Here is a 26,366-nt window from a genome sequence, read left to right as displayed (position 1 = left end):
TCATTAAAAAGATATAATACTCAAGTTTCAGTATTTAACCACTATTGTATTCCGAGAAACTTATAGCGACAGTTATTTCTTAATTTCTGTCAGGAGTTATGAAATGAAAAAATGAGTCGATACCTTTAATATGAATTATGCGCGTCAGCCGCTTTCATTCATAAAAAAAACTCTGTGCTGTCGTCATGACAGCGATACACAAAACAACGTCCCTCAGGGCTTTTAGCTCAAAAATGTGCAGATTTGGAGAAATATTGATAGATTCTCATAGGTTTACATCAGATTTCTATTGACAGGAATAATATTTATTGAATTTATACCCAAATGCGTCGATGTAATCTTTATGAGCGTTTGGCACTCATTTACTGGGTTTTCAATTCATACCAATAGCCTGAGGGCGCTATATGCACAATAATAACCCATATATGGAACATGAAGAAGAGCCATAATCATGTGACATTCCAGGACATCACTGATACACACAAACACACAAAGCTAACAAGAGATCGCGCTATAACATGCAGATACAGATATTTTGAAGACAATAAACATGATTGTGTCACAGGTCAGGGATACGGTGGCACCACGCCGACCGACCTCCCCGTTAACCCCTTGGCAGTGCCCTTCCGAGGAGCTACCCCACAGCCCAGAGACGACAGACAACAGAGTAACAATTTAAAAGACTTTATTATTTAAATGATTCTAAAACTGGAGGCTGCTCTGAATGTGGACGGGGGGGTAAGTATCTGGACACTAAGGTCAGGCCCGTTGGTGGGCGAATATGGCACTGAAGGAAAGACTCTCGAACACAGGGGCGCAGATCCTCACTCCTTGTGGCCGTTCTGTCTCTTACAAAGGGGTGGGCACAGGGGACTCGATGGTGGTACTCTTTATCGTTGTTTTCTACCTCACAGGATCGGGATTCGGCTGGCCAAGCGAGGCACCGCTACAGGAGGTGGGAACTCTTCCAAAGATGGGCCGGAACCAGCAAGGGAAGGACAGGAAAGTGGCAGCACTAATTCCACAGCAGCAGTTGGATGAGAGTAAATGCACTAACGTTGAGTGTCTGTTCCACAGGGTCAGCCTGGACCACTGCCGGGAAGGATCGTCGGCTTGGACAGAAACTGCACTACAGAAGGTTCGGGACGACGTCAATGTGGGTAAGTAGCTATATCCTCTATTCTTCGGCTTTTGTGTTTCAGGACCAATGCGCCACCGGAACGGCCTCGGGTTGTACACCTCTTCGAAGGCTGCGTGGAACCGCCACTCTGGCCTCTAGGGATCTGGATCGAACTCGGGTCACCGCTCCAGGTAGGCAGAGATCGTAGTTCGGATAGTCAGGTCAAGCCGTCAATGGTGGTGCTTCAACATAGGGGACAAGGCTCTTGGAGGTAGTGGCGCGAGACTGCGGCTTCAAAGCATACAGCTTACGAAGAAGGACCTTCAGGCTGCTCGGTATAACTTCAGAAGAGAGTACTCACAAGGGGCGTTCAGCTGTGATGGCTCAGCATAGAAGGCAGCGCTTTAGACTGTGATGACTCCGCTTATAGGCATCCATGCAACAGCATGAAGAGAGGAGACATTCAGAACGTTCAGTATAACTTCAAGAGAGAGTACTCACAATGAGCGTTCAGCTGTGGTGACTCAGCATAGAAAACAGCTCTTTAGACTGTGGTGGCTCAGCATACAAGACAGCGCTGTAGAAATGGGCGTTCAGCTGTGGTGGCTCAGCATAGAAGACAGCGCTTAAGACTGTGGTGGCTCAGCATAGAAGACAGCGCTTTAGACTGTGGTGACTCAGCATAGAAGACAGCGCTTTAGACGGTGGCTCAGCATATAGGTATCAATGCAACAGCATGAAGAGAGGAAACATTCGGAACGTTCAGTGTAACTTCAAGAGAGAGTACTCACAATGGGCGTTCAGCTGTGGTGACTCAGCATAGAAGACAGCGCTGTAGACTGTGGTGGCTCAGCATGTAGGCATCAATACGACAGCATAAGGAGAGGAGACATTCTGAACGTTCAGTGTAACTTCAAGAGAGAGTACTCACAATGGGCGTTCAGCTGTGGTGGCGCAGCATAGAAGACAGCGCTTTAGACGGTGGCTCAGCATATAGGTATCAATGCAACAGCATAAGAAGAGGAGGCATTCTGAACGTTCAGTGTATCTTCAAGAGAGAGTACTCACAATGGGCGTTCAGCTGTGGTGGCTCAGCATAGAAGACAGCGCTTTAGACTGTGGTGGCTCCGCATATAGGTATCAATGCAACAGCACGGAGAGAGGAAACATTCAGAACGTTCAGTGTAACTTCAAGAGAGAGTACTCACAATGGGCGTTCAACTGTGGTGGCTCAGCATAGAAGACAGTGCTTTAGACTGTGGTGACTCAGCATATAGACATCAATGCAACAGCATGAAGAGAGGAAACATTCAGAACGTTCAGTGTAGCTTCAAGAGAGGGTACTCACAATGGGCGTTCAGCTGTGATAGCTCAGCATAGAAGACAGCGCTGTAAACTGTGGTGACTCAGCATATAGATATCAATGCAACAGCATGAAGAAAGGAAACATTCAGAACGTTCAGTGTAGCTTCAAGAGAGAGTACTCACAATGGGCGTTCAGCTGTGGTGGCTCAGCATAGAAGACAGCGCTTTAGACTGTGGTGACTCAGCATATAGACATCAATGCAACAGCATGAAGAGAGGAAACATTCAGAACGTTCAGTGTAGCTTCAAGAGAGAGTACTCACAATGGGCGTTCAGCTGTGATAGCTCAGCATAGAAGACAGCGCTGTAAACTGTGGTGACTCAGCATATAGATATCAATGCAACAGCATGGAGAGAGGAAACATTCAGAACGTTCAGTGTAGCTTCAAGAGAGAGTACTCACAATGGGCGTTCAGCTGTGGCTGCGTTCAATTTAGATGCTTGGATCCTCCGCCCATCAACACGTTGTTATTGCACTTTTTTTTCCCCTCGCTGCAAGCACTGTACTCCGCCCCACACGTGCAATCACCGCAATATCACTCTCATTAATCGTGCAAAGTTCAACGGACACTGCAGTATCACTCCAATTCCCCAAAACTAGAACAATGCTCAAATCCAGCGAGATATTTCCATGCCGGTCGATGGCGGACATCTAGTGAAACAACAGTTTTATTCCTGATAATAGTCAAAGATGTTCCTTTACTGTCGCCTCGTTTCTCACAACACAAAGTGGAACACTTATCTTTCTAGTGGTAGCTCCGATGTATAATCCTTCCTTCCTCAACTCCACGGCTGGTAATTCATCACCACATGCACGGATTCACTGGAAGAAGCTGGCCAGATGAACTGAGCGCGTCCTCTCAACACTGCACTTGTCGATCTTTCCCAAGAAAAGCTTACGCATTATCAACGTCACAGCTTACATGCCCACACTCCTGTAGAACGCTGCTTTTATATCCTTCTCTTGCATATCACTCGCGTCTTTGTTCTCTCCCACAGGTGCGGCCAATCTCTCATAATCAATGTGAGCTGTCTCGAGCTCATGCGCACTAGCCACCGGAATCAGACTCGGGGTTTCCGGAAAAGACGTCCGGGGGAAAGGGGGAACAACAAAAGAAAAGTTCCGGCTTTTAGTCACCCCGTGACAATTGCAATGATATTTGAGTTACCTGTGTTTTTCAAGCCATGCCAGGTATTTTCATAATAATAGATTATATTTATAATGTAATGCTAATCTATAGACCATCATTGTGCAGAATATGATCAAATAGTATATTTTCTGTCTGATTTTTTTTATCTGATGTCAAATTAGATCACAGAAGATTATTTAAAACACTTCACTTGCGTTTTAAAGTAAGTTTGGAGCACAAACATGGTTTTAATCTCATAAATTGTCATGTATTGATGGTGTGCTAAGCTAACATGCTAGCTAGCTCTAGGTGCTTCTATCTTGAAAAAAATTAAACTAAATACAGAGTTTTAGACTTATCATCTTCAGATTTTAAACATAAAATGTTTAGACATGTGGCTTTAGCTGTAGTGCATTTCTAGATTGCTACAGGGTCAACTTCAATTTTATTTTCATGAAGATGTTTCATAAAAATAAATTTCTAATAACTTTACAAAACTTTAAAGCTATTTATAACAATTTTTTTCATTATGACAATAATTAATTCTACATTTACAATAAACTGCCAGGTGTCAGCTTTCAAATGAGATCATACTTGTGCTTTTAGTACAAAGGGTTCATGAACTGTATCTGTTTCAGTTTGGGTATGTCATTTCTGGGGATTTTTCAAAAGTGGGGTTGCAGCTTAACAGGTTAATAGTGAAATTAAAATCAGCCAGCTCTGCAACCCAGCGGTGTGTAGTGGCATTTAATTTGGCTGTCGTGAGCACATATGTCAATGGGTTGTTGTCTGTGTAGACAACAAAAGAAGGAGTATAGTAGAGGTAATCTCTGAAGCGCTCGCAGATGGCCCACTTCATGGCCAGGAACTCAAGTTTTCCTGAATGCAGATGATAGTTCTTTTCTGCAGCAGATAAAGTTCTGGATCCGTAAGCAATGACCCGGAGCTTGCCTTCCTGTCTTTGATATAACACGGATCCTTCCTGGGATGCGTCGCAGTGGAGAATGAACGACTCTTCAAAATTTGGGTAACCTAATACAGGGGGTTGTGAAAGAAAATCAATCAACTGACAGAGCACCTCCTGGTGCTTCGGCATCCAGACGATGGGATGGTTTGAGGGGAGTTGTCCCTGGCTGTTTCCTTTCTTAGCCGATTTTTTTCCTCTTTTAGGAGCTGTCATACTTGCATTCTTTTCCAGGCTCAGAAGGTCATAGAGAGGAGTAGCTATCCTGGAGAAATTTGGTATGTATGAGCGATAATATGAAATAAACCCCAATAACTTCCGAAGGTCTCCTACCGTTGCTACTTTACGCTCCCGCAAGGCCTGGACAGGTGCTAGGTCAGCAGGGTCCATCGTATGGCCATCTTTGGACACAAGCTTTCCCAGAAATCTCACCTTATTCTTAAAGACTTCACATTTCCGTGCTGTCAGCTTAATCCCATGTTGTTGATAGCGCTGCAAGATTTTCCGCAGGTCTCTGAGATGGTCTTCAAAGGTGTTGCTGTGAACTAGATTGTCATCCAAGTATGGCTGACATATCTCATCCCTCAGCCCTATCAGACACTCCTCCATGCAGCGTTGAAACTCCGCAGGTGCTGAAGACAGGCCGAACGGAATACGGACCCATTCATAGAGCCCCCAAGGTGTAATAAAAGCTGTCAGGGGTCGGCTATTCTCCTCGCAGACTCCCATCTTTCTTCCGCACACATACAATAGGCGAGGAATAAGCGGACCTTGATTTTGTAATCCAACCACGATTCAAGAGGTCTTCTAGATACTCTTTGACTTCTTTATGAAGTGGTTTTGGTACCGACATGTATGTTCGCCTTACTGGTGTTGTGTCTTTCAGTCTGATTTTCAACTCCAGCGATGGGATACAACCAATCTCTTCATCATTTCTGGAGAAAGCAGCACATTCCTCCCTTAGTAACTTTCTTACATCCTCCTGCTGTTTAGGTAGCAAATGACTCACAGGAACAGGTGGATCCCATCGGTCTCCATCAGGTTGTACCATGTACTCCGAGTTCACTTCTGTTATCGTTTCAGCTTGGTCTCCTCCTGGTGTTTTACCTTTGTGACTCATTACCTCTTCAATATCCACAGGTTTTGCAGCAGCAGGGTAGACAGCTTTTACACTCTGTACCTGGCCTAACACTGTGCGTGGCTGAAGTGTAATATCATGGCAGGTGTCATTACTTACTGGAATGAAGACTTTTGATCGAGAACCCTTCTGGAGCTTGACCACATTCTCAGTGACTGTCAGTCCCTCAGGCCAGTCAGGAGTCTCACTTGGAACAAACAGCATTTCCTGGTTACATATCAGATGATTAGTCCGCACTGAACACTTAACTACTTTTGTCTCACCAGGTAATATTTTGGTTCGTTGCCTGCTCCCTTTCACGGTTCCCTCACTAGAGTCTGAATCTCCCTGTTGGACCAATCGCATGAGTCCCTCTGCTCTCTTACAATCTACTGAGAAGGCTGCAGTGAGGGTTTTAACCATAGCTTCAGATGGTTGTTCTTTCTCCTGGTGTATCAGGTATTCAATCACATTATATCCAATTATTGGCTCTTCCGCCACACCAGATGTTTCCACTACCAGCAATGGCACAATAAGCTCTGTGCTGGATATGCCAGCGGGCTCAAGTTGGAATTTTACTTCGATCCATCCTCTGAAGGGGATGTCTGTCTGATTTACAGCCTTTCCAGTTAATGTCCCTGGTCCCAGTATCTCCTCTGTGTCCCTTACTTTTGTATGAGGTAGGTGTTCTTTGCGCCACTTATCATTGATCAAGCAGACCTGTGAGCCCGTATCCCATAATGCTTGCGTGGGGACACCGAAGCAATTGACAGTGCATTTCTTCCCTATCAAAGTCAGCAGTTGAGCTTTACGCTTAAGGGAAAGGTGGGCAGCATAGATGGACCCCTCCAGTTTGTCTGAATTTGCAGAGTGCTGCTGTACCATGTCTTGCGGTACCATATGATTTATAGTTTGGCAGAACATCTCGCTGGTGTTGCCACATGGTCCACTTTCTCTCTGACTCTGGGTTTGAAGTGCTGTTGGATCCATTGTCATCACTTGATCCACATTCACTGTATGCCGAGGTGCCCTACAGCCCTTAGAAAAGTGTCCCAGCTGACCACATTTAAAACAGTGATTACATTGCTCACCATTACCACTGTCTTGACATGATTTACATATCTTCTTGGCAGGTGGGCGGAAAGACGGAAGATGGTTGTGATTCCCGGATGCTGTTTTTGATTTCCGTTATCTCCTCTTTCAACTGTTTGACCAGTTCAAACAACTCAGCCTCACGTTTGGATGTGTAGCTCTGGACCCTCGGCTCTTTCCCTCTGGCTGTTGCACCCTCCGTGTGTTTTTGTCCATCTGCTGCTTCTCCCAGTCTTTGAAGTACCTGGACATCGGCATGGAGCTCATTTACTTTAGTCACTTTTGTATATGTATTTTTCTTTTGTTTCTGTTGTCTCTCATTTTCAATACCTGCAGCCTCATTCAATTTCTCAATGAGCTCTTCATCAGCGATGAACTGATTTTCCAGATCAGCTTTTAACTGGAATTTTATGTGATCACTTGTAAGTCCGGTACTGACAGATCGCAAGAATTTCTTTTGGATGAGCTCAGCACTGTACTGTTCCTCCACCTCTCCATCTCTGGAAGCGATTAGTAGCCTCTCTTTTAGTTCTATGGCTCTGAACAAGAAATTTTGGGGTGATTCACGACTGTCTTGTGTGATGTTCACCAGCTAGTGATACGAATCTGTGGGGCTATCCTCTTTAAAATGGCCCTTGAGTATGGTTTTTAATTGGAGAAGGGTCAGATGACTTTTAATTTCTAGCATATCCCGGAGGCTAAGACCTGGACTGATGGCCCTCACCACTGCATCCACAATTTCTGTCTCCGTATGGCCTTTCTGCACTCCACTTTCAATCTGATGCATTAAATTTGTGTAAGAAAGACGATCTTTCTGACCTCTCTCTCCAATTTGTCCCCAAATTTTGAAATCACGCCTGATTGTCACCTCTGGCACTCGTGATGGCTGTGGCGGAGCATCCATTAATACAGCTGGAGCTGCTCTGTTCTCTTTGGTCCGTACTTGATCACTTAACCTCAAAATTTCACTCTCTAATGCTTTTGTAGAATCCTGGAAACTCAGTCGGAGGTCTGCATATTGTTTTTTTAACTTTTCCAGCTCATCTTCATCCTCCCTTAAGCTCATCGCGGCAGAACGAACACCCGGCCCTTTCATTTCTTTCATCAATTCAGACACACTGACAAGAAACTACCGTGCTACATCCTCATCCTCTTTTTCAATTGCTCCATCAATCTCTTCATTAATTCGATGTATCAAAACATGTTTTTTTGTTACCTCCTCGTCTGGAACTTTTGCAAACGCTGCCAATTCCCTCAGCTGATCGAACGTCAGATGATGTAGGTCCGCGCCGAGTTTATCTTGCAACTCCTGAAGATCCATTTTTGCTTTCACGCTGCCCTCTCACTCACGCGCTCACTGCTGCACGCGCTCCGTGTATATCTCTCTGTCGCTCGCGCTGCTGTTCGCATTCCTTGAAATATCCCCGTACGGGCCACCAATTTTGTTACACACGAGGTCCACACGTGCGTTGTATTAAGAATCAAGGTCGGGTTTTTATTTCAGGAACACTTGCAACACCCAGATACAGTCTCAGTAACCATCTCCACAACAACAACGCTCTTCTTTTTTTGTTAATCATCTCGCGATACTCTCTCTTCTCTTCCATTCTCGCGACCTTTTCAGATCTGCCTTCTCCAAATCTCGTCTGCCAAGCTTTTAGCTTAAAAATCACAGACAAAACAAGATACATACATCCTACTGTGCAGATAGAGCATGAAAAGAACAGAAACATTAAATATAAATGAATATCAATAACAAGACATCTAGAAAATACAGCAAAATTAAACAACAACTGTGGAATAAAGATGACTTGTTTAAATACACTGAAATTAAATAAAATCGTATTTTAGATGAAAAATGGGGGGGGGGGTTACTCATTACACCATTACACCTCCTTGAGTTACAACTATGTTGAGTCTAGTACTCCACTCTTTTTAGAGGGCAAGTATGCAAAGTGCCTTACGGCAATATTGTCTACACAAAGTTTGGAGGTCTGTAGCAATTGACTCTGCAGAAAGTTGGTGCACTGTGCGCCTCAGCATGCGCTGACACCTCTCTGTGGTTTTACGTGGCCTTCCAATTCGTGGCTAAGTTGCTGTTGTTTCCAATTGCTTCCACTTTGTTATAATACAAGTTGTTAATAATACAAGTTAATATAATAACAGTTGAACATGGAATATTTAGTTGTGAGGACATTGTCATGAATGGACTTATTGCACAGATGGCAACCTATCACGATACCATGCTTGAATTCACTGAGCTCCTGAGAGCGACCCATTCTTTCACAAATGTTTGTAGAAGCGTCTGCATGCCTAGGTGCTTCATTTTATACAACTGTGGCCATGGAAATGATTGGAACACCTGAATTCAATTATTTGAAGGGGTGTCCTAATACCTTTGGCAATATAGTGTAAGTCTTAGTTGTCCCCAGAATGTGTCTGTGAAGTTTTAGCTCAAAATACCACACAGATTATTTATTACACCATGTTGTAATGTTCATTTTTAAAGTGGAAGGAAAAACATGCTGTTTTCATGCATGTACCTTTACATACAAATGAGCTGCTGCTCCCCACCCCGCTTTCCATAAGACGATGGAGCCTTTAGCTCGTGCCTCGGATTGTCTGGCAAAAACTAACAAAACATCTTTTTCTTTGTTTTTCTTTGTTCATCTCTATTGCAGTCACACTCACGAGACACATTGCAATTCTTCACTATCATCAAAGTTTATTATCTGCATGCGTTTTAAAGCCATATTAGTCTAAACTTCTGATATATGATTTTCTGAGTGCACACATCCAAAGCACGTCAGCTGTCAGATGATGCGTCCTGTGAGTATTAAACTAAGTTCTGCTTCATGTCTTATTGTGCTTAAACTTAAATACACTCAAGGTTATGTCAAAAACACACAAAGTTGACAAACACAGTCGGTTATGTCTGTGAATGTAAACAGCAAGTAAAGAAATTGCATGTATGTATAAGATCTGTGTATTAAAACACCATCGAGTATTTATATCATATTCCGGTCGCGGTTAAAAATGTTTTCAATTAAAAAAACTATTTTGAAAAATGTTATATTTAGCATTTTATGTGAAGCTATGGGCTATGCTTACCTATAACTTTATTCTTTAAGTCAAGTCAAGTCAAGTTTATTTATATAGCGCTTTTCACAACACAGGTTGTATCAAAGCTGCTTCACAGTAATAAATTAAAACAATACATCAATGTTTGTTTCTAGTGGAACGTCTACGTTTGGTAATGCTGATCAATAGTATCGTTGATTGATTAATTAAATTAAATATCCCCAAATATCCCCAACTGAGCAAGCCAAAGGCAACAGTGGCAAGGAACCGAAAAACTCCATCAGGTGACCTAATGGAGAAAAAAAAAAAATTTGGGAGAACCCGGGCTCAGTCGGGGGCCAGTTCTCCACTGGCGTTTATAAACTAGAGGTCGGGTTTAACTGTAAGATTAAAGGTATTATATGAATGCCTGGCTGAAGAGATGCGTCTTTAAAGTGAAAGCAGCGTAATATACAGTACTGCTATATATGCTGTTAAAATGAATAAAAAAACTAAATAAAAATAGAAAATCTGTCACTGCTCTTGATTGAATAACTTTAGTAGCTAAATAAGAATACATGTCTTACTTGAATGCTGCTGTTAAATGCTCTGGTGACGAGACGAACATGGTGGACTGTGTACAGCTCACCCAGGGCGGGGTTTATAGTCCGTCACAAAAAGCTAGAATCTGTAAACGGCTTGTTCTGAAACATTGCTTATGATTTATGAGGATTAAAAAAGAGGAGTGGGTGGATTTTTACCATTATAGGGTGGTTGTGCACACACACTGCTGACACACGTTTATGTTCAAACACAATGTAAAAGTGAATTTTGCATAATAGGTTAATTTAATGCTAACCAAACACATCTGAACCAGCTAACCAAGGATCAATGAAAACATCCAGGCAGGTGTGTTGGTGCTCAACTCTGCATGACGAGGAATAAACACCTCTGAGCAATGGCCATTATTGTAAATTATATCTCAGCTCATTTTACATGAAACTATAGCATGAGGCATTCAAGTGACACATTTACCTTGTATAGTTTTTTTTCAATGATCATTTCATAACATAATTGTTACGGTGACGCATTGCTGCCACATACATATTATTTTTTTCCCCCAATTATGTCGTAATAACGAGATCTTATGTCGTTTTAACGACATCTTTTCTCGTAATAACGAGATCTTATGTCGTTAAAACGACATCTTTCTCTCGTAATAACGAGATCTTATGTCGTTAAAACGACATATTTTTCTCGTAATAACGAGATGTTGTCGTTAAAACGACATCTTTTTTTGCCTTTATAAGGACATGTGTAGTCATGTACAAAATATGCCTTTATCCACAAAAAATTGACGCCTTTATCACACGTTCAAAAAGCTTAAGCAAATAGTAGCAGCCCCATCACGCTAAATTAATCAATGAGGCCCTTTTTTGAAAATATATTTTATATAGGCTTTTTTATATATGTTTTTTTTTAATATGATATATTATATAGGCCTAATAAGATTTATTTTTGTTAATAGGCTATATCTTCGTCTTCATTACATAGAGATATAATTAAACAAAAAGTAGTCAAAACACATCTAACAGAACATAGCCTAAGTTGTTTATTTTTTACAACATTGTGTTATTTTGTTTAATTAACGAAATGTCAATCTTCGTCTTTATAACAGAAGATACAATAGGCTACAATACAAAAATCTTCAAGATGTATAACGGATTGTCACCTTATAAACAGTCCTTTTTTAATGGAATAATACACCCTTATAATAAAGAAAAAGCTTCAGTAATAAAGAATATGTTGTCCTTCCACAGAAACCCTTTATTATAAAGAAAATAGGTGGCTCTTAACGTGTCTTTCTATGGGAGGATGACATTGCGGTGCACAGCAAATATTCAATGCATTCAATGCAAATATTCAATGGTATTCAATGCAAAGCAAAAATGAAAAATACAAGTAGCCAATAAAATAAACAAATTATTATGGCATTAATTAGCCCATAAACAATATTTATTTTAAAGCCTAAACGAATTTGTTTAAAGAAAAACACCAGCGTTGGGCGTTTATATGTATAGGCTAGGCTAAGTATTTCAGCCGCCCTTTTCAAACTGGCGCAATAAAATGCAACAGTATTTGATTAGTTAAACATGAAGAGGATTATCCGTCTGGCTTGGCCGCTCACTCAACCTAGATAAATGTTTGCTATTATGAAGCGCATATCCAAGTGTTTGTGCGGAGTGTGGAGCGCGCAATTTGACATGGACGGAGGCGCCGGTGCCATCACTCGCATTTTCCCATCAACAGTGGAAACAACTTAAAATACTCCATCATTTCTGGTCATACAGAAAATAATAATACATCAGTCGCAACTACTTTTATTTGTGTAAACTCACAACAACAAGAAAACGGTGTGCTTTTGTAAAATAAAAGAAAACGAACAGGGCGCGCTTTCATGATCTCTGTGAATTGGAGCGCGCCTCAAAAATGAACTGGAAAACAGTGTATAGACGAGCCTCACAGACATGAGAAATATAACTATAAAGTTTATACAAAAAAATGTCCACCAACGAAAAAAAATCCAATCGAAAGCATACGGTATACCATCTGATTATGTAATCCTGTCCGTATGAAAGGCTCATTACAGCGGAGATGTATGGAGATATGTATGCAGGCAGCCTTTTCATTTAGAAAAGACTAGTTCATTAAAGGGGGGATGAAATGCTCATTTTCACTCAATCTCCTGTTAATCTTGAGTACCTATAGAGTAATATTGCATCCTTCATATCTCCAAAAAGTCTTTTGTTTAATTATATTTTTAATTGAAAGATTGGCTGTACCGAGTCTTTCCGGAAAAAAACGAGCGGCTGGGGGCGGGCCGTGTGGGCGAAGCTTAGCTGTGCTAACGCGCCGAGCTAACAACACACAGAGATATTTGTTCAACAGTTTTACTCACCGTTCCAACGCACGACCGCGAACCTTTATCATTGTGACTGCTCGATCCTTAAGCATTAGACGATCTGGGCTTTGTTTATAAAACAATCATCGTCGAAATGCAGGGAACAACAGTCTTGCACAACTCCGTTTATGCTCAGGAAAACAAACTCCATCCACGGGTGCCTTAACGCTGGGTTCTTTGGGAATCTGTGCAGGGTTGTCTTGCCCTGGCAACCAAAAACACACTTCTTTGGTGACACTGACTTCCCAAAAGCCGGGCAGGGCGCTTTGATGGCGAACTGCTTTCACTCTCTTGCTCTGTTTTACGAGTGCGCGCGCCCGCGATCTTACCGGAGAAGTGCCCTTAGGACCCATATAAGGAAATTCTGCCCTCTCTTACGTCAGACAGAGCCATACTCGAAAAAAACTTTCCGAAACTTGTGACAAACCGGAAGGACAATTTTTGGAACAAAAATACTCCTTCAAACGTACAACTTAACTTTTGAAACTTTGACCATGTTTAGCATGGGAATCCAACTCTTTAACAGTGTAAAAAACTCAGTATGCATGAAACAGTAATTCACCCCCCCCTTTAATAAACAATTAAAATGCTTCGTTATTTTTTTTCAGATACATTTATTATATCATTAGCATACTTTTGCTGGCACTTTGCGGCAAGTTTTATGCAAGCGCTTGAGCGCGGAATATAGGCTATAGCCTACATGCACCCAGCATTGAATATAAACGTGCGATTAGTCCTAATTGCTTAAATGAATGACTACTAGTCTAGAAAAATCCTTTAGTCATGGCAACTCTAATCAATAGCCTACATTTAATATCTGACATTATTTCATTAGTATCCAGCTCTTCACATTTAATTAGTTGAGTTAGCATAATTAATGAACTAATAAAATAATAAAATAAAATATAAATTAAGATACTAACCATAGATTTATATATATCATTGCTTATTCCACCACACAAAGGACTGTTTATAAGGTGACAATCCGTTATACATGTGAAGATTGTAGGCTGTGTCTAGAAGATTTTTGTATTGTATTGTATCTTCTGTTATAAAGACGAAGATTGACATTTCGTTAATTAAACAAAATAAGAACACAATGTTGTAAAATTTTCTGTTAGATGTGTTTTGACTACTTTTTGGTTAATTATATCTCTAGGTAATGAATGAAGATATAGCCTATTAACAAAAATAAATCTTATATATAATATATTATATATATATATATATAAAAACTTATTTAAAATATATTTTCAAAAAAGGGCCTTATTGATTAATTTTGCATGATTGGGGGCTGCTACTATTTGCTTAAGCTTTTTGAACGTGTGATAAAGGCGTCAATTTTATGTGGATAAATGCATATTTTGTACATGACTACACATGTCCTTATAAGGGCAAAAAAAGATGTCGTTTTAACGACATAAGATCTCGTTATTGGCCAATTCGTCAGGCTACTGGGAATTATCCCAAGGCTCCTGATGGCCAGTATGGGCAAACCTAAGAATTTCACAAATGCACAAACTTTGGGCAAAATCAAGAGTACAATGGCAGCTCGTGAAGAGCAAATGCTGTTAAAACTGTTGCAGAAACACAAACAGATGCTTTTATTTGGCTTTTTTGATGTTTTTTTTTACTGATTTGTATACAGAACCTTTGATAAAGGAGATAGATACTTTGATCCTTTGAAATGTTTTATCAGTCTGAGTTTTTTCTTTGTTATTCAAAACTTCAGATGACATTGATCAATAACACAATCATAGCTAAAACATTTAAAATGTTGTATTTTCAACAGAGGGTGCAAAATAATTTAGGAAGTTATAATGAGCCTATATATTACAATAAATCATTTGTTTTAATTTTAGAATTTAGATTTTTAATTGAAAGATTATCATATGTGTTAAATATAGAAATATGCAAGAATAAACGATGCTTGTTCCCAAAACACTGTGTGCTTACAGAAACTGGCCAACTCACCAGCACTGGCCAGACTGAGTTGGATAATTACCGGTAGCCAGACTGGACCTGCAAACCTAAGAATTTCACAAATGCACAAACCTTTCTTGGGTTTGTGACAAGCCTCATAGACAAGCCTCACAGACATGAGAAATATAACTATAAAGTTTATACAAAAAAATGTCCACCAACGAAAAAAAATCCAATCGAAAGCATACGGTATAGCTACCATCTGATTATGTAGCCTAATCCTGTCCGTATGAAAGGCTCATTACAGCGGAGATGTATGGAGATATGTATGCAGGCAGCCTTTTCATTTAGAAAAGACTAGTTCATTAATAAACAATTAAAATGCTTCGTTATTTTTTTTCAGATACATTTATTATATCATTAGCATACTTTTGCCGGCACTTTGCGGCAAGTTTTATGCATGCGCTTGAGCGCGGAATATAGGCTATAGCCTACATGCACCCAGCATTGAATATAAACGTGCGATTAGTCCTAATTGCTTAAATGAATGACTACTAGTCTAGAAAAATCCTTTAGTCATGGCAACTCTAATCAATAGCCTACATTTAATATCTGACATTATTTCATTAGTAATTAGTATCCAGCTCTTCACATTTAATTAGTTGAGTTAGCATAATTAATGAACTAATAAAATAATAAAATAAAATTTAAATTAAGATACTAACCATAGATTTATATATATCATTGCTTATTCCACCACACAAAGGACTGTTTATAAGGTGACAATCCGTTATACATGTGAAGATTGTAGGCTGTGTCTAGAAGATTTTTGTATTGTATTGTATTTTCTGTTATAAAGACGAAGATTGACATTTCGTTAATTAAACAAAATAAGAACACAATGTTGTAAAATTTTCTGTTAGATGTGTTTTGACTACTTTTTGGTTAATTATGTAAGGAATAATTGACGACAGGCCGTTGAATTATTAGAAAAATAATGCACACCCGAGGTGAACGGCCACTCCGCTTCGCGTCGTGACCGCATTACCACCTCGGGTGTGCATTATTTTTCTAATAATTCAACGGCCTGAAGTCAATTATTCCGCTTATACTACAGTTACCACACCTCGAAACATTGTTCAGATTATGTATTTCAAGACGTTTGTAAAGTTTTTGTCATTAAAACGCTCTTGTATGTAGGACTAATTTCTTACGCATCTAAACCAATGCCTCCGTTGCTAATTCCAAAACGTCATTTTAGAGTTAGTAACGGAGGTTTGAGCCACTGATAGCAGACTAATGCTGGGGACACACGACTAGCTGACACATTCTCTGACTGTTTTCATCGACTGCAGCAGATTTTAAACACCGACTCTGAACACAGACTGAACGCGCTGAACACGCGTTTGGGCATGATCAGTCATACGTATCAAATTACATTCATAACCGGCCTTAAAGTGTGTCCCCAGTTATTAATGCAGTTATTAGAGAGAGAGATGTTGCAATAATGAGACAGAAAAGCATGTGCGTCAATATTATTATTTATTTATTAATTCAATTCCTTTTAATTAATTCGAATTCATTCTTTTTTTTTTTCTATTATTGACAGATGACAGACTAGCCAAATAAATGAAACACAAAGCCCTTTTAACAAGTAGGCCTATCAATAATTATTTATTTGTTATATTATCTGCAATAATAATCCGTGCTGCAGGATTATCCATTTATTTAGCCTATATTCAGTTTAATTTTCTATTGATTATAGATAGGAATATACTTTATTTGTTCAAATTAAACTGCATGTTTCCATTGATTGTGAAGCTAGACATTGAAAATTCCAGATCAAGCTCATGCGGCTAAATGTTTTTTTCTTGTTATGAATTGTATCCTATTTTCCGTTATTACCGTTAACTACGCGAAGTGATATGGAACTGTAATGCGGTCAAGACCTGCCTGGAACTACTTTAGCTGTGCGTTTCCCTGAAAATAATGCACACCTTAGAACGTTCGTCAACCAATCAGATTCAAGCATTCAACGGCCCTGTAGTATAAATCTTGGTAATGAATGAAGATATAGACCCCTTTTGCGCCTACGTCACGGCGCTAGCTGGAGGCAAAACAAACGGAAAACTGGAGGCGGTTAATACAAACCAGCACAGATTCGGCTACATAATAAGGAGCTTAAATTATTATTTTTATTATTAAAAGTCATCTTGTTGTGTTCTTGGGTGCAAGAATCAATGAAAAATGAGTATGCTGTATCTGGAATTTTTATTTCTAGAAAATATTCATATCATTAAAATTGCACCGTAGTGTCACTCTTTACATTGTCGTCTTGGCGCTGGCTAGGCAGAACTGCGGATTGAACCACACAAGTCTTTACATGACCATTCAGCACATAGTTATATTATTATAGGCATCTAAATATATTTATATGTCCTCAGTTTCTCTTTACCCTCAGTTTCTCTATCGGGTAGGTGTAGAAGTCAGGCCACTCAACCGGAGGTAGCGTTAACATTAATCCTGTCAGTTCGTCCATTGACAGAGCGTGTACGGTCATCTGGTTCCGTCCGTTAAAATTAACTTTTGCAAATAACAATCGGCATCCTGTACAGTGAGTGACCTTGCACATTAAGACAAAATCGGATTTTCTCCAGTCATTGTTAAAAAACAAGCTAACAAAACTTGCAAACTAACGTTAGTGAAGCGGCCAGAGGGATCTTTCTGCCTCCAGCTAAGCTCCGCCCACACAAATACGTCACCGTGTTTACCAACTGTAAAAGGGTCTATAGCCTATTAACAAAATAAATATTATATATAATATATTATATATATATAAAAAAACTTATTTAAAATATATTTTCAAAAAAGGGCCTTATTGATTAATTTTGCATGATTGGGGGCTGCTACTATTTGCTTAAGCTTTTTGAACGTGTGATAAAGGCGTCAATTTTATGTGGATAAATGCATATTTTGTACATGACTACACATGTCCTTATAAGGGCAAAAAAAGATGTCGTTTTAACGACATAAGATCTCGTTATTGGCCAATTCGTCAGGCTACTGGGAATTATCCCAAGGCTCCTGATGGCCAGTATGGGCTTGCAAACCTAAGAATTTCACAAATGCACAAACTTTGGGCAAAATCAAGAGTACAATGACAGCTCGTGAAGAGCAAATGCTGTTAAAACTGTTGCAGAAACACAAACAGATGCTTTTATTTGGCTTTTTTGATGCCCCCCCCCCCATATTTCTAAATGTTTTGGTTTTGCAATGTAAAAAAGCTTCTTTTTTATTGATTTGTATACAGAACCTTTGATAAAGGAGATAGATACTTTGATCCTTTGAAATGTTTTATCAGTCTGAGTTTTTTCTTTGTTATTCAAAACTTCAGATGACATTGATCAATAACACAATCATAGCTTAAACATTTAAAATGTTGTATTTTAAACAGAGGGTGCAAAATAATTTAGGAAGTTATAATGAGCCTATATATTACAATAAATCATTTGTTTTAATTTTAGAATTTAGATTTTTAATTGAAAGATTATCATATGTGTTAAATATAGAAATATGCAAGAATAAACGATGCTTGTTCCCAAAACACTGTGTGCTTACAGAAACTGGCCAACTCACCAGCACTGGCCAGTTGGATAATTACCGGTAGCCAGTCTGGACCTGCAAACCTAAGAATTTCACAAATGCACAAACCTTTCTTGGGGCAAAGTCCGACAATGGCAGCTTGTGAAGAGCAACTGCTGTTAAAAATGTGAGTCATATGAATGTGATCATAAACATACTGTTCTCATATGTGAAAACAAAATAATGCATCCTTTAAAATGGAATAAAACGGTTTGATTTATTTAAGCCATCAGAGATGGTACCCTACACAGACTGAGTTACATGTAATGTAGAGTAAATTATTCATTTAAAAGTAAAGGTAGAGTGCAATGAATCTCCCTTCAAGGAAAGGCAAATGCACTGCTTGAAATAAGAATGTTTGCTTTCAACATTTTAGAAAGTTGATATGATTGATAACAGTTGCCGATAAAAGGAATGTTGAAAATAAGTCTCATCCTGCCCGACCCCAGAGATCCCACAAGGCAAACCCCCAAGTGGACATAGAGGTGCCATAGAGTATAAATTCCCCATGCTGACACAGTCAACTACATTGCTTAGAAGTTCATTCATCTTACAGGTAACTTTTACTGACTTCTCTCATTTATTGTTGATTCTTGTCTCATGATTGTTGTTTTTCAGTGTTTTCCAGGTACTTCCTTTACAGACAAAAAATGTCAGAGAGCCAAGGTGGGTAAAAACTTCTGAATTGTTTTTCACAGATAAAATGTAAACATCTCACATTTTGTATGTTGTTAATAATCGTTAATAATTGGCACACGTCTGCGTAAAACCATCAAGTTGTAACTTTCACATTTGTAATTTGACAGAAATTGAGGTCGCAAGTAGCCCTGAGTTTGTTAAGGAGCTTCTTCCATCTGCTCAGCGGACAGCTCTGCTCTACCATCTCTCTTACCTCTGTTTGGCTAAGTTCCCCAAGTTGGAGAGGGTTCTCCGAGAGCGTGCTGTTGAAACTCAGCTTCTCTTTGGGTCTTCTGAGGCTCTTCTGCTGAAGGTAAAGCCAATGTTCTTTATCCATATTTTTTATTGCACACCGCATCCAATAACACTCTTAAAGACTCCAAAAGTGAAGAGTTCTTAAAAAAGCCATGTGAAGAATATTATAGAAATCCAAAGAACCTGTTACCAATAGAATCTTTTGTGCAAAGAAAAAGTTTTATGGATTTTAAGCGTTCTTCAGGGAACCATAGAAGCCAATAAAGAACCGTTATCTTTAAGAGTGTACTACTGTCAGTCCAAGAGATGAGTGCATTTCTTTAAATATTGCACAAGATCACCATTCTCTTCAATGAGAGAGATGGCAGTCATTAAATAATTAAAAAATCTGTATCGTTTAGATGAATATTTAAATATGTGTTACATTCTATCTCTCAATTACACAACAATCACATTATAAAAATGTTTAAGAAAAGCTTCTGATCACAGAAATCTGCAATCCCAACACGATCTCACGGCAATTCATACGTATTTTACGAGGTGGCTAATTTGTACGAATTCATACGACCTAACTCATACAAATTCGTATCAATTTTTACTAAATCGTACAAATTCTTACAATTTTTACTAAATCGTACAAATTCTTACAATTTTTACTAAATCGTACAAATTCTTACAATTTTTACTAAATCGTACTTATTTTACGAGTTGCCCAATTCGTATGAATTCGTACAAATGACCTACCCATGACCTCGCCCCTAAACCTACCCATCACTGGGGTTTAGACAAATTGCACGAATTTGTATGAATGAATTTGTACGAATGAATTTGTACAAATGAGGTTGTACGAATTAGCAACCTAATACTCACTCATACGAATTCGTACGAATTGGTTGTGAGATAGTGTTGGGAATTCAGCACTCTACTCAAGTTTATTTGAAAATGTTATATCATACAGATCACTTTACTCTGATTGAGTGAAGGAATGAATGAGAAAGCCAACCCCTAGCAAACCCACTTATTACGTAATCATCATGGACTAATGACAGTTCGAAGGAGTTTACTAGCCGCCACAAACTTTTCTGGAATGTTGGCTTTGGTGAGCTGTTTCGAACTACTGAAATGAACTGAACTTATTTCAATAAGTTTGCAGCCTAATCTTTGAACTGGTCACGAGACACTATATTTCATTGATTGATTGATTTTGACTAGATGTTTCCTATATAAAGTATGAAACGTGGATAAACAATGCAAGTATTTCTGCTGTCTTTCAGTGTGCGGCCACAAGTAAAAACCTAGTTTCCGCACTTCTGCCGGCCCTGAAGGTTGCCGTTGAAAAGGATAAAACCATTTTGGCTATTAAGTCCCTGGAAAAAGCCAGAGCATGGATCACTGAAATTGTTGACAAAGTGGGACAGATGGTAGACAGGTAAAATGTTTTAGCATAAGAAAGTTTAGTAAGATTTGTTAAATTTTCCATATCTGGAACACTTACACTATGGCCACTGCCAAAAGTCCTCTGGATGAAACAGAACGTCATCATGTATATCAAGTGTATATCAGTGTATATCAAGAATTTTTACTGTGCTTTAGCTCACGATTAATCTGAAATCTGTTATCGCCAGATATGAGAAACACAACCACAGTGTGGCTTCTTGCACCAGTGATGTAATTCTTGAAAAGTCTGAGACAGAGAAAAAAAAAGCACAAACTACTAAGGAGATAGATGCCCAGGAGAAGGTGGTGAGAGATCTCGATGATCAACTGAAGAACAACAATGAGAAAATAGGACAAATTGAGGCAAAGATTTCAGAGAAAAATCAAGAGCTGTATAATCATGTCAAAGAGTCTTCTAGCAAAAGTAATGGTCTGAGTATCTTCGCTGCCATTGTACCATTTGTTGGACCCATTGTTAAATCAATTCATGATGCTAAAACTGGCCCTGAAGCAGCTGCGAAAGCCCAGGTTCTGTCCAGTGAATTGACTCAACTCTCCATTGACAAGTCAAGTCTAATGAACAAGGAGTGGAGCATCCATGTCAGGATGACTGATATGCAGCTGAAGTTGGCAAGCATGAAAATAGAAAATGGTAAGATTCTTGGTGACACTTTATGATAACTTTTATTAATGAATCATTAAAAATCATTGCATAATGTTTTACAGATCATTAGTTAATATATATTCACATAGCTAGACATATGAGATAATGTGCCTGTTAATGTTTAATGAACTTATCCAACATTACATAATGATTAACAGATTTTTTTTAATGTAAATCGAAATGCTGATATTTTATTAAACTTTCAATCAGCATGATCAAGCACTTTTAAAAAATCATTAAAGAAATCAATTCATTGATAAATGATTAAAAACATTATATAATGCTTAACAGATCATTAGTTAATATATATTCAAATAGCTATGAAAAAGTAGTGACAATATGCTTGTTAATATTTAAATGATCTGTTAATCATTAAATTATCAGATTATTAATTATCAAATGTCATTAAACTTCAATTCATGAGTTACCTTTACAAATGTTGTGATTTTTTTTATAGTACTTTTAAGTACTTCACACACTATTCATGTTAACATATTTTTTTCAATAACTCATGACAGTCTGTAAAGGTCACACATTTGGCCTTCGTTTGTTGTGGAGTGTATGCAGGCTAGGGTTCTAGTTTTTTGACTATTTTTCAAATGAAGATTTCCTGAATTATAAATCGATTAAATTTAGCTTTCAAACAATGCAACAAACGTTACTGTTTATAAGTAAATAGCACTTCCTAAAACTTACAGCACTTTTAAGAACTTTCTGGAATTTATCAGAAAGAGAGAGAGAGCGCTTTATGAGCAAACAACTCAACTTGATACATGATATTTGTTTCAGTAGCAATATATAATGTTACACAAGATAAGTGAAACTACCTCCCAGAAGAACAAGGCTATCTGGACCAATCAGAAGAAGAGGAAGTGTGCCTTTAGAAGAATCTTCACTACAAGACAAGGGCAGAATGCCACCCAAATGCAAATTATTGGACAATACCAGTTTCATTAGACTTTAGAAGTCACAAAAATATGGAAGAATGAATTGAAATGGAAAATTCTATTTATTCTTCCATAATTTTGTGACTTCTATGGATAGTTCCACTATTTGCTCCTTTCTTCCTTTGATTTCTGCTCCAAGAAACTGGTCCCGTCCAATAATTCTCTTTTGGAGTGGCATTCTGCACTTTTCTTCTAGTGAAGATTCTTCAACAGGATTCCTCCAAAGATGGACCAGATTCTTTAACTTAAGAGATCAATCATGCTCAACACATTCCCTGATTTACACCAGAAGCCTCAGAGTGATCTCTCATAATTAATGTCTGCTTCATATTATTTCTAAAGGTTCAATACCCGACCCTGTTCATCTGAATGACGTCCAAAAATGCCTTTCCCAAATCCAAACGATTCTGGTTAAGCTTCAGAAGTTCTGGGAATCAGTGAGTGTAATGCTGGAGGCTCTCAAAGACGAGACTTTTGCTAATGAACACTTCATCGAGGAGATTGAATTGAAGGAGATCTTTCTGGACTCTATTACTACAGCACAAGGGGTAACTTAGACATTGAGAAAATGTTCAGTTGCAGGATTACAGAAATTGTTTTCACCTTGATTGTATTCTTTTTCTGTGATTGATTTTGTACCTCAAATCTTTCAGCATTGGAAGGCCTTCGGTGAATCCTGTCTGAATGCAAGGAGCATCTTTAGCTTGCAGACTAAAGATGCGTATAAGTTCCTGGAGACCAGCCCATCTGCACTGACACCAGAGGAATGGAAAAAAGAGTATGAAACTGTCATAGAGGATCTGAACAAAATTAGTCCTGACCCCTTCAATCCCGAAGCGCCAGCTCCCATTGCTCCGTAATGTACAAACTTATAAGAAGTCTTTACAGTATAAACAGAGTACTGTACATACCTACAATGTTTCAGGCTTACTGCTTTGAATAAAACATTTGTTATTTCTGATGCTGTTTTCATAAAACCTTTTCATTTCTAATGAGTTTCTAATGGTTGTAATACAGAGGTTGTTCATCCAAATGCATATAATTAGAGTATAATAATAAATCAATAAATGAAAGCATGAGAAACCAAGACTCACCACTAATAGCATAACATGGACAACACCAAAGCATGAACAAGAGAACATAGGCCTAAATACTTGTGGAAATTTATATAATGTCTTATTGCTTGTCAGATCATTTATGATACTGCCCAATGACATGGTTCTATCCAAATGTTGCCCTCCATCTTAAAATGTACTTAAAATGTAGATGATCAGCGAAAGCTATTTTTTCAGACACACTATAGCAAGCTCAGTTTTTGGACCAGAATTTCTAAAACCTTGTGTACGGCCATGGACACCCCTTGGCAAAGTAATGATAGGACTCAAGAACAAGGGAAACGCTGAAGTAAGCTATTTTCTGTGAATGTGCAAGTCTTCCATTTTTTTTTTTTTTTTTTTTACCACAATGTGTAAATAACTAGAAGAATAACAAAGTGCAGTATATGGTGAAACTATTTGCGCTACAAACTAGTCTGTTTACAATTACAAGAATACATTAAAGTAATATGGTAAAAAAAGCAGTATAATGAGTGTCAAACAATGTTTTGTACAAATAACTGGAAGTGGATGTGATATGAAAGGTGAAGAATATAAGATAAAGATCAAACAGGTCATAAACACAACAAAGCAAAAGGGGTAATGCATAGCAATGAACGGTTTAATACAACATCATCATGCACTCTCGCAGTGCATTGTGGGATTGACAGTGGCCAGAGAAAGTGTTGAGAGCGGCCGAGAGCATCAAAAGGTTGGGTAGTTTCGACTTTATGCAAATATCAAGCGAAAAACGTAGTCGTCAGCAAATCGGTGTGAAGTTCTGTCACGGAATAACAACGGGATCCAGACACAAATGCAATCAATAAGAGTTTATTAAAAGCACAAAATAAGGACTTCCGCTTCCACCCGCCTGGAGTGAGCAGCAGAGAAGGGAGCTCCTCAAATAAATAAGTGATTATTGCTTAATAGACCAGTCATTCGAGTAAAACTTTATTTTTTGTCAAAAAGATTGTAGCTATGGACTTTTTGAAATGAAACCGAACTTGTGCAAAAAAGTCACATCGACGATCCAGCATAATACGAAGACAGAAAGCAGTGAACGAAAAATGGACGAACATGCAAGACGACGATTCGCTTATTTCACTGAGTGCACTCAGAACGGAACAACACACACACACAGAGAGAGAGAGAAGCTGTGATTAAAGACATTAAGGGCCCTATTTTAACAATCTGAAACGCAAGTGTCAAGCGCAAAGCGCAAGTAACTTTGTCGGCGGGTCATGGGCGCTGTTGCTATTTTCCCGGCGGAATAAATGACTCTTGCGCCCGGCGCAAATCTAAAAGGGGTTGGTCTGAAGTAGCTTCATTATTCTTCTAAAGCTTCTTTGAAAATGCTGGATTCAATATATCATGCAGCACTAAGATTTGTGACTCTGCACAATCGCAGGCTGGAACACTGGTATATTTTTATTTTTAAGGCCATACTTGGTAAACTGCCTCCTTACTTATGTTCTCTTCGGACTCCAAAAGTCACTACCAGGAAGTGTAATCTTAGATCATATGGGCAAATCATGTATGATATCCCACGAACGCAAACTGTCTTAGGTGAAAGTGCTTTTAAAGTTTTTGCACCTTTTGAATTTGCAAAATAGGAATGATACATGCGTCGGTGTACAAAGTCAATTGCGCTGGGTGCAAGATAGGGCCCTAAGTCGCAAATTGAAAACCTGCATTTGGAGATGCGAAAGAATCGAGAAGAGATGAAAGAAGACCTGCGTACGCTGTGAGAAGAAATCTTTCCTGAATTACACCAATTCTATCGTCTCTACACTGGTTACCAATTAAGTTCCGTATCAATTACAAAGTGTTACTATTGACCTATATAGCCCTAAATGGTTTAGCTCCTGTGTATTTAACGGATCTTCTATCGTCCTACAATCCATCGCGCTCTTTAAGATCAAGCCTCTAAATTCAAGGCTTCTGGTCATTCCTAGGATAGAAGTCCACTAACGGAGGGAGGGCGTTTTCACATCTAGCTCCTAAAATCTGGAATGGACTTCCTGATATTGTTCGAGGCTCAGACTCGCTGTCCCAGTTTAAAACTAGATTAAAGACACATCTCTTTAGCCAAGCATTCGAATAATGATTACCTTTTATACTACAGTTCAATCGGATCAAAACAGCAGCTATGCTAATTATTTCCCATATGCTTTTCTGTTGTTATCTCGGGACGCTAGTTGACGAAATAGAGTTCGTCAGCTCCAGTTTGCATCCAGCCTCTCATGGCGACTTCAGATGCCCAAACACCCGTGAAGAGACGACTCGACGCCTGTGAAGAGATGACTCAACGCCAGCGATGTTATGCCCTAAATTAATACATGATTGACTAACTTTATTTTTCTATGTACATTTCTGAAATGCACTTTCTGTAAAGCTGCTTTGAAACAATGTGTATTGTGAAAAGCGCTATACAAATAAATTTGAATTGAATTGAATTGCATTACACAAAGCGCAGGCCGAATCGACGAATGAGTGCACGGAGATGGGGAAAGCGCTGAGTGACACAATGGACAGGGTGGCAGCACTAGAACAGTCTCACGATCTCATGGCCAAAGAACACAAGAAAATGCATGAAAAATGTATGGATTTTTGTATGAATTGCTAGTTTTCATTACTATGTGGAGAAGGAAAAAACTCATCAATTCCTCTCTGGAGGCTCCGACCACAGTCTGAGACCCTTCTGATCGGGTACAATTCTGCCCTCTCTTAGCCAAGGGCTTCGCTGGTTACTTCCTGCCTCACACCAGTATTTTAAGCCATGCATTTCCATTGCTACCTTGAAAAGTATTGCCAGTCTATCGATGCCTTACCGAGTGCTTTTCATTGCCTGTTCATTGTCGTCTTGTTATGACCATTGTGCTTGCCTTATTGGATTACTGCATTTTGGATTACCAT

The 26,366-nt window shown here is 39.0% G+C and overlaps 1 protein-coding gene across 1 annotated transcript in view; it reads left to right on the top strand.

The window, feature by feature from the left end:
* The window catches only part of LOC308684742 (uncharacterized protein), a 40,020-nt gene extending 16,704 nt beyond the window's left edge, over nucleotides 1–23,316 (top strand). The window contains exons 2-12 of the mRNA XM_081356009.1: nucleotides 915–1,006; nucleotides 1,078–1,160; nucleotides 3,485–3,677; nucleotides 18,354–18,502; nucleotides 18,825–18,931; nucleotides 18,994–19,041; nucleotides 19,182–19,366; nucleotides 20,583–20,737; nucleotides 20,934–21,397; nucleotides 22,699–22,904; nucleotides 23,010–23,316. Of these exons, the coding sequence (XP_081212135.1) occupies nucleotides 19,026–19,041; nucleotides 19,182–19,366; nucleotides 20,583–20,737; nucleotides 20,934–21,397; nucleotides 22,699–22,904; nucleotides 23,010–23,216 (1,233 nt within the window). The 5' untranslated portion in view covers nucleotides 915–1,006; nucleotides 1,078–1,160; nucleotides 3,485–3,677; ... (1 more) ...; nucleotides 18,825–18,931; nucleotides 18,994–19,025 and the 3' untranslated portion in view covers nucleotides 23,217–23,316. The remainder of the gene's footprint in view (nucleotides 1–914; nucleotides 1,007–1,077; nucleotides 1,161–3,484; nucleotides 3,678–18,353; nucleotides 18,503–18,824; nucleotides 18,932–18,993; nucleotides 19,042–19,181; nucleotides 19,367–20,582; nucleotides 20,738–20,933; nucleotides 21,398–22,698; nucleotides 22,905–23,009) is intronic.
* The last annotated feature ends 3,050 nt before the right edge of the window (nucleotides 23,317–26,366 follow it).

The sequence above is a fragment of the Scardinius erythrophthalmus genome (assembly GCF_964197995.2).
Source record: "Scardinius erythrophthalmus genome assembly, chromosome: 24".
Taxonomy (NCBI): domain Eukaryota; kingdom Metazoa; phylum Chordata; class Actinopteri; order Cypriniformes; family Leuciscidae; genus Scardinius; species Scardinius erythrophthalmus.
The sequence above is the reverse complement of the archived record's forward strand: the minus strand, read 5'-3'. Positions and strand labels throughout refer to the sequence as shown.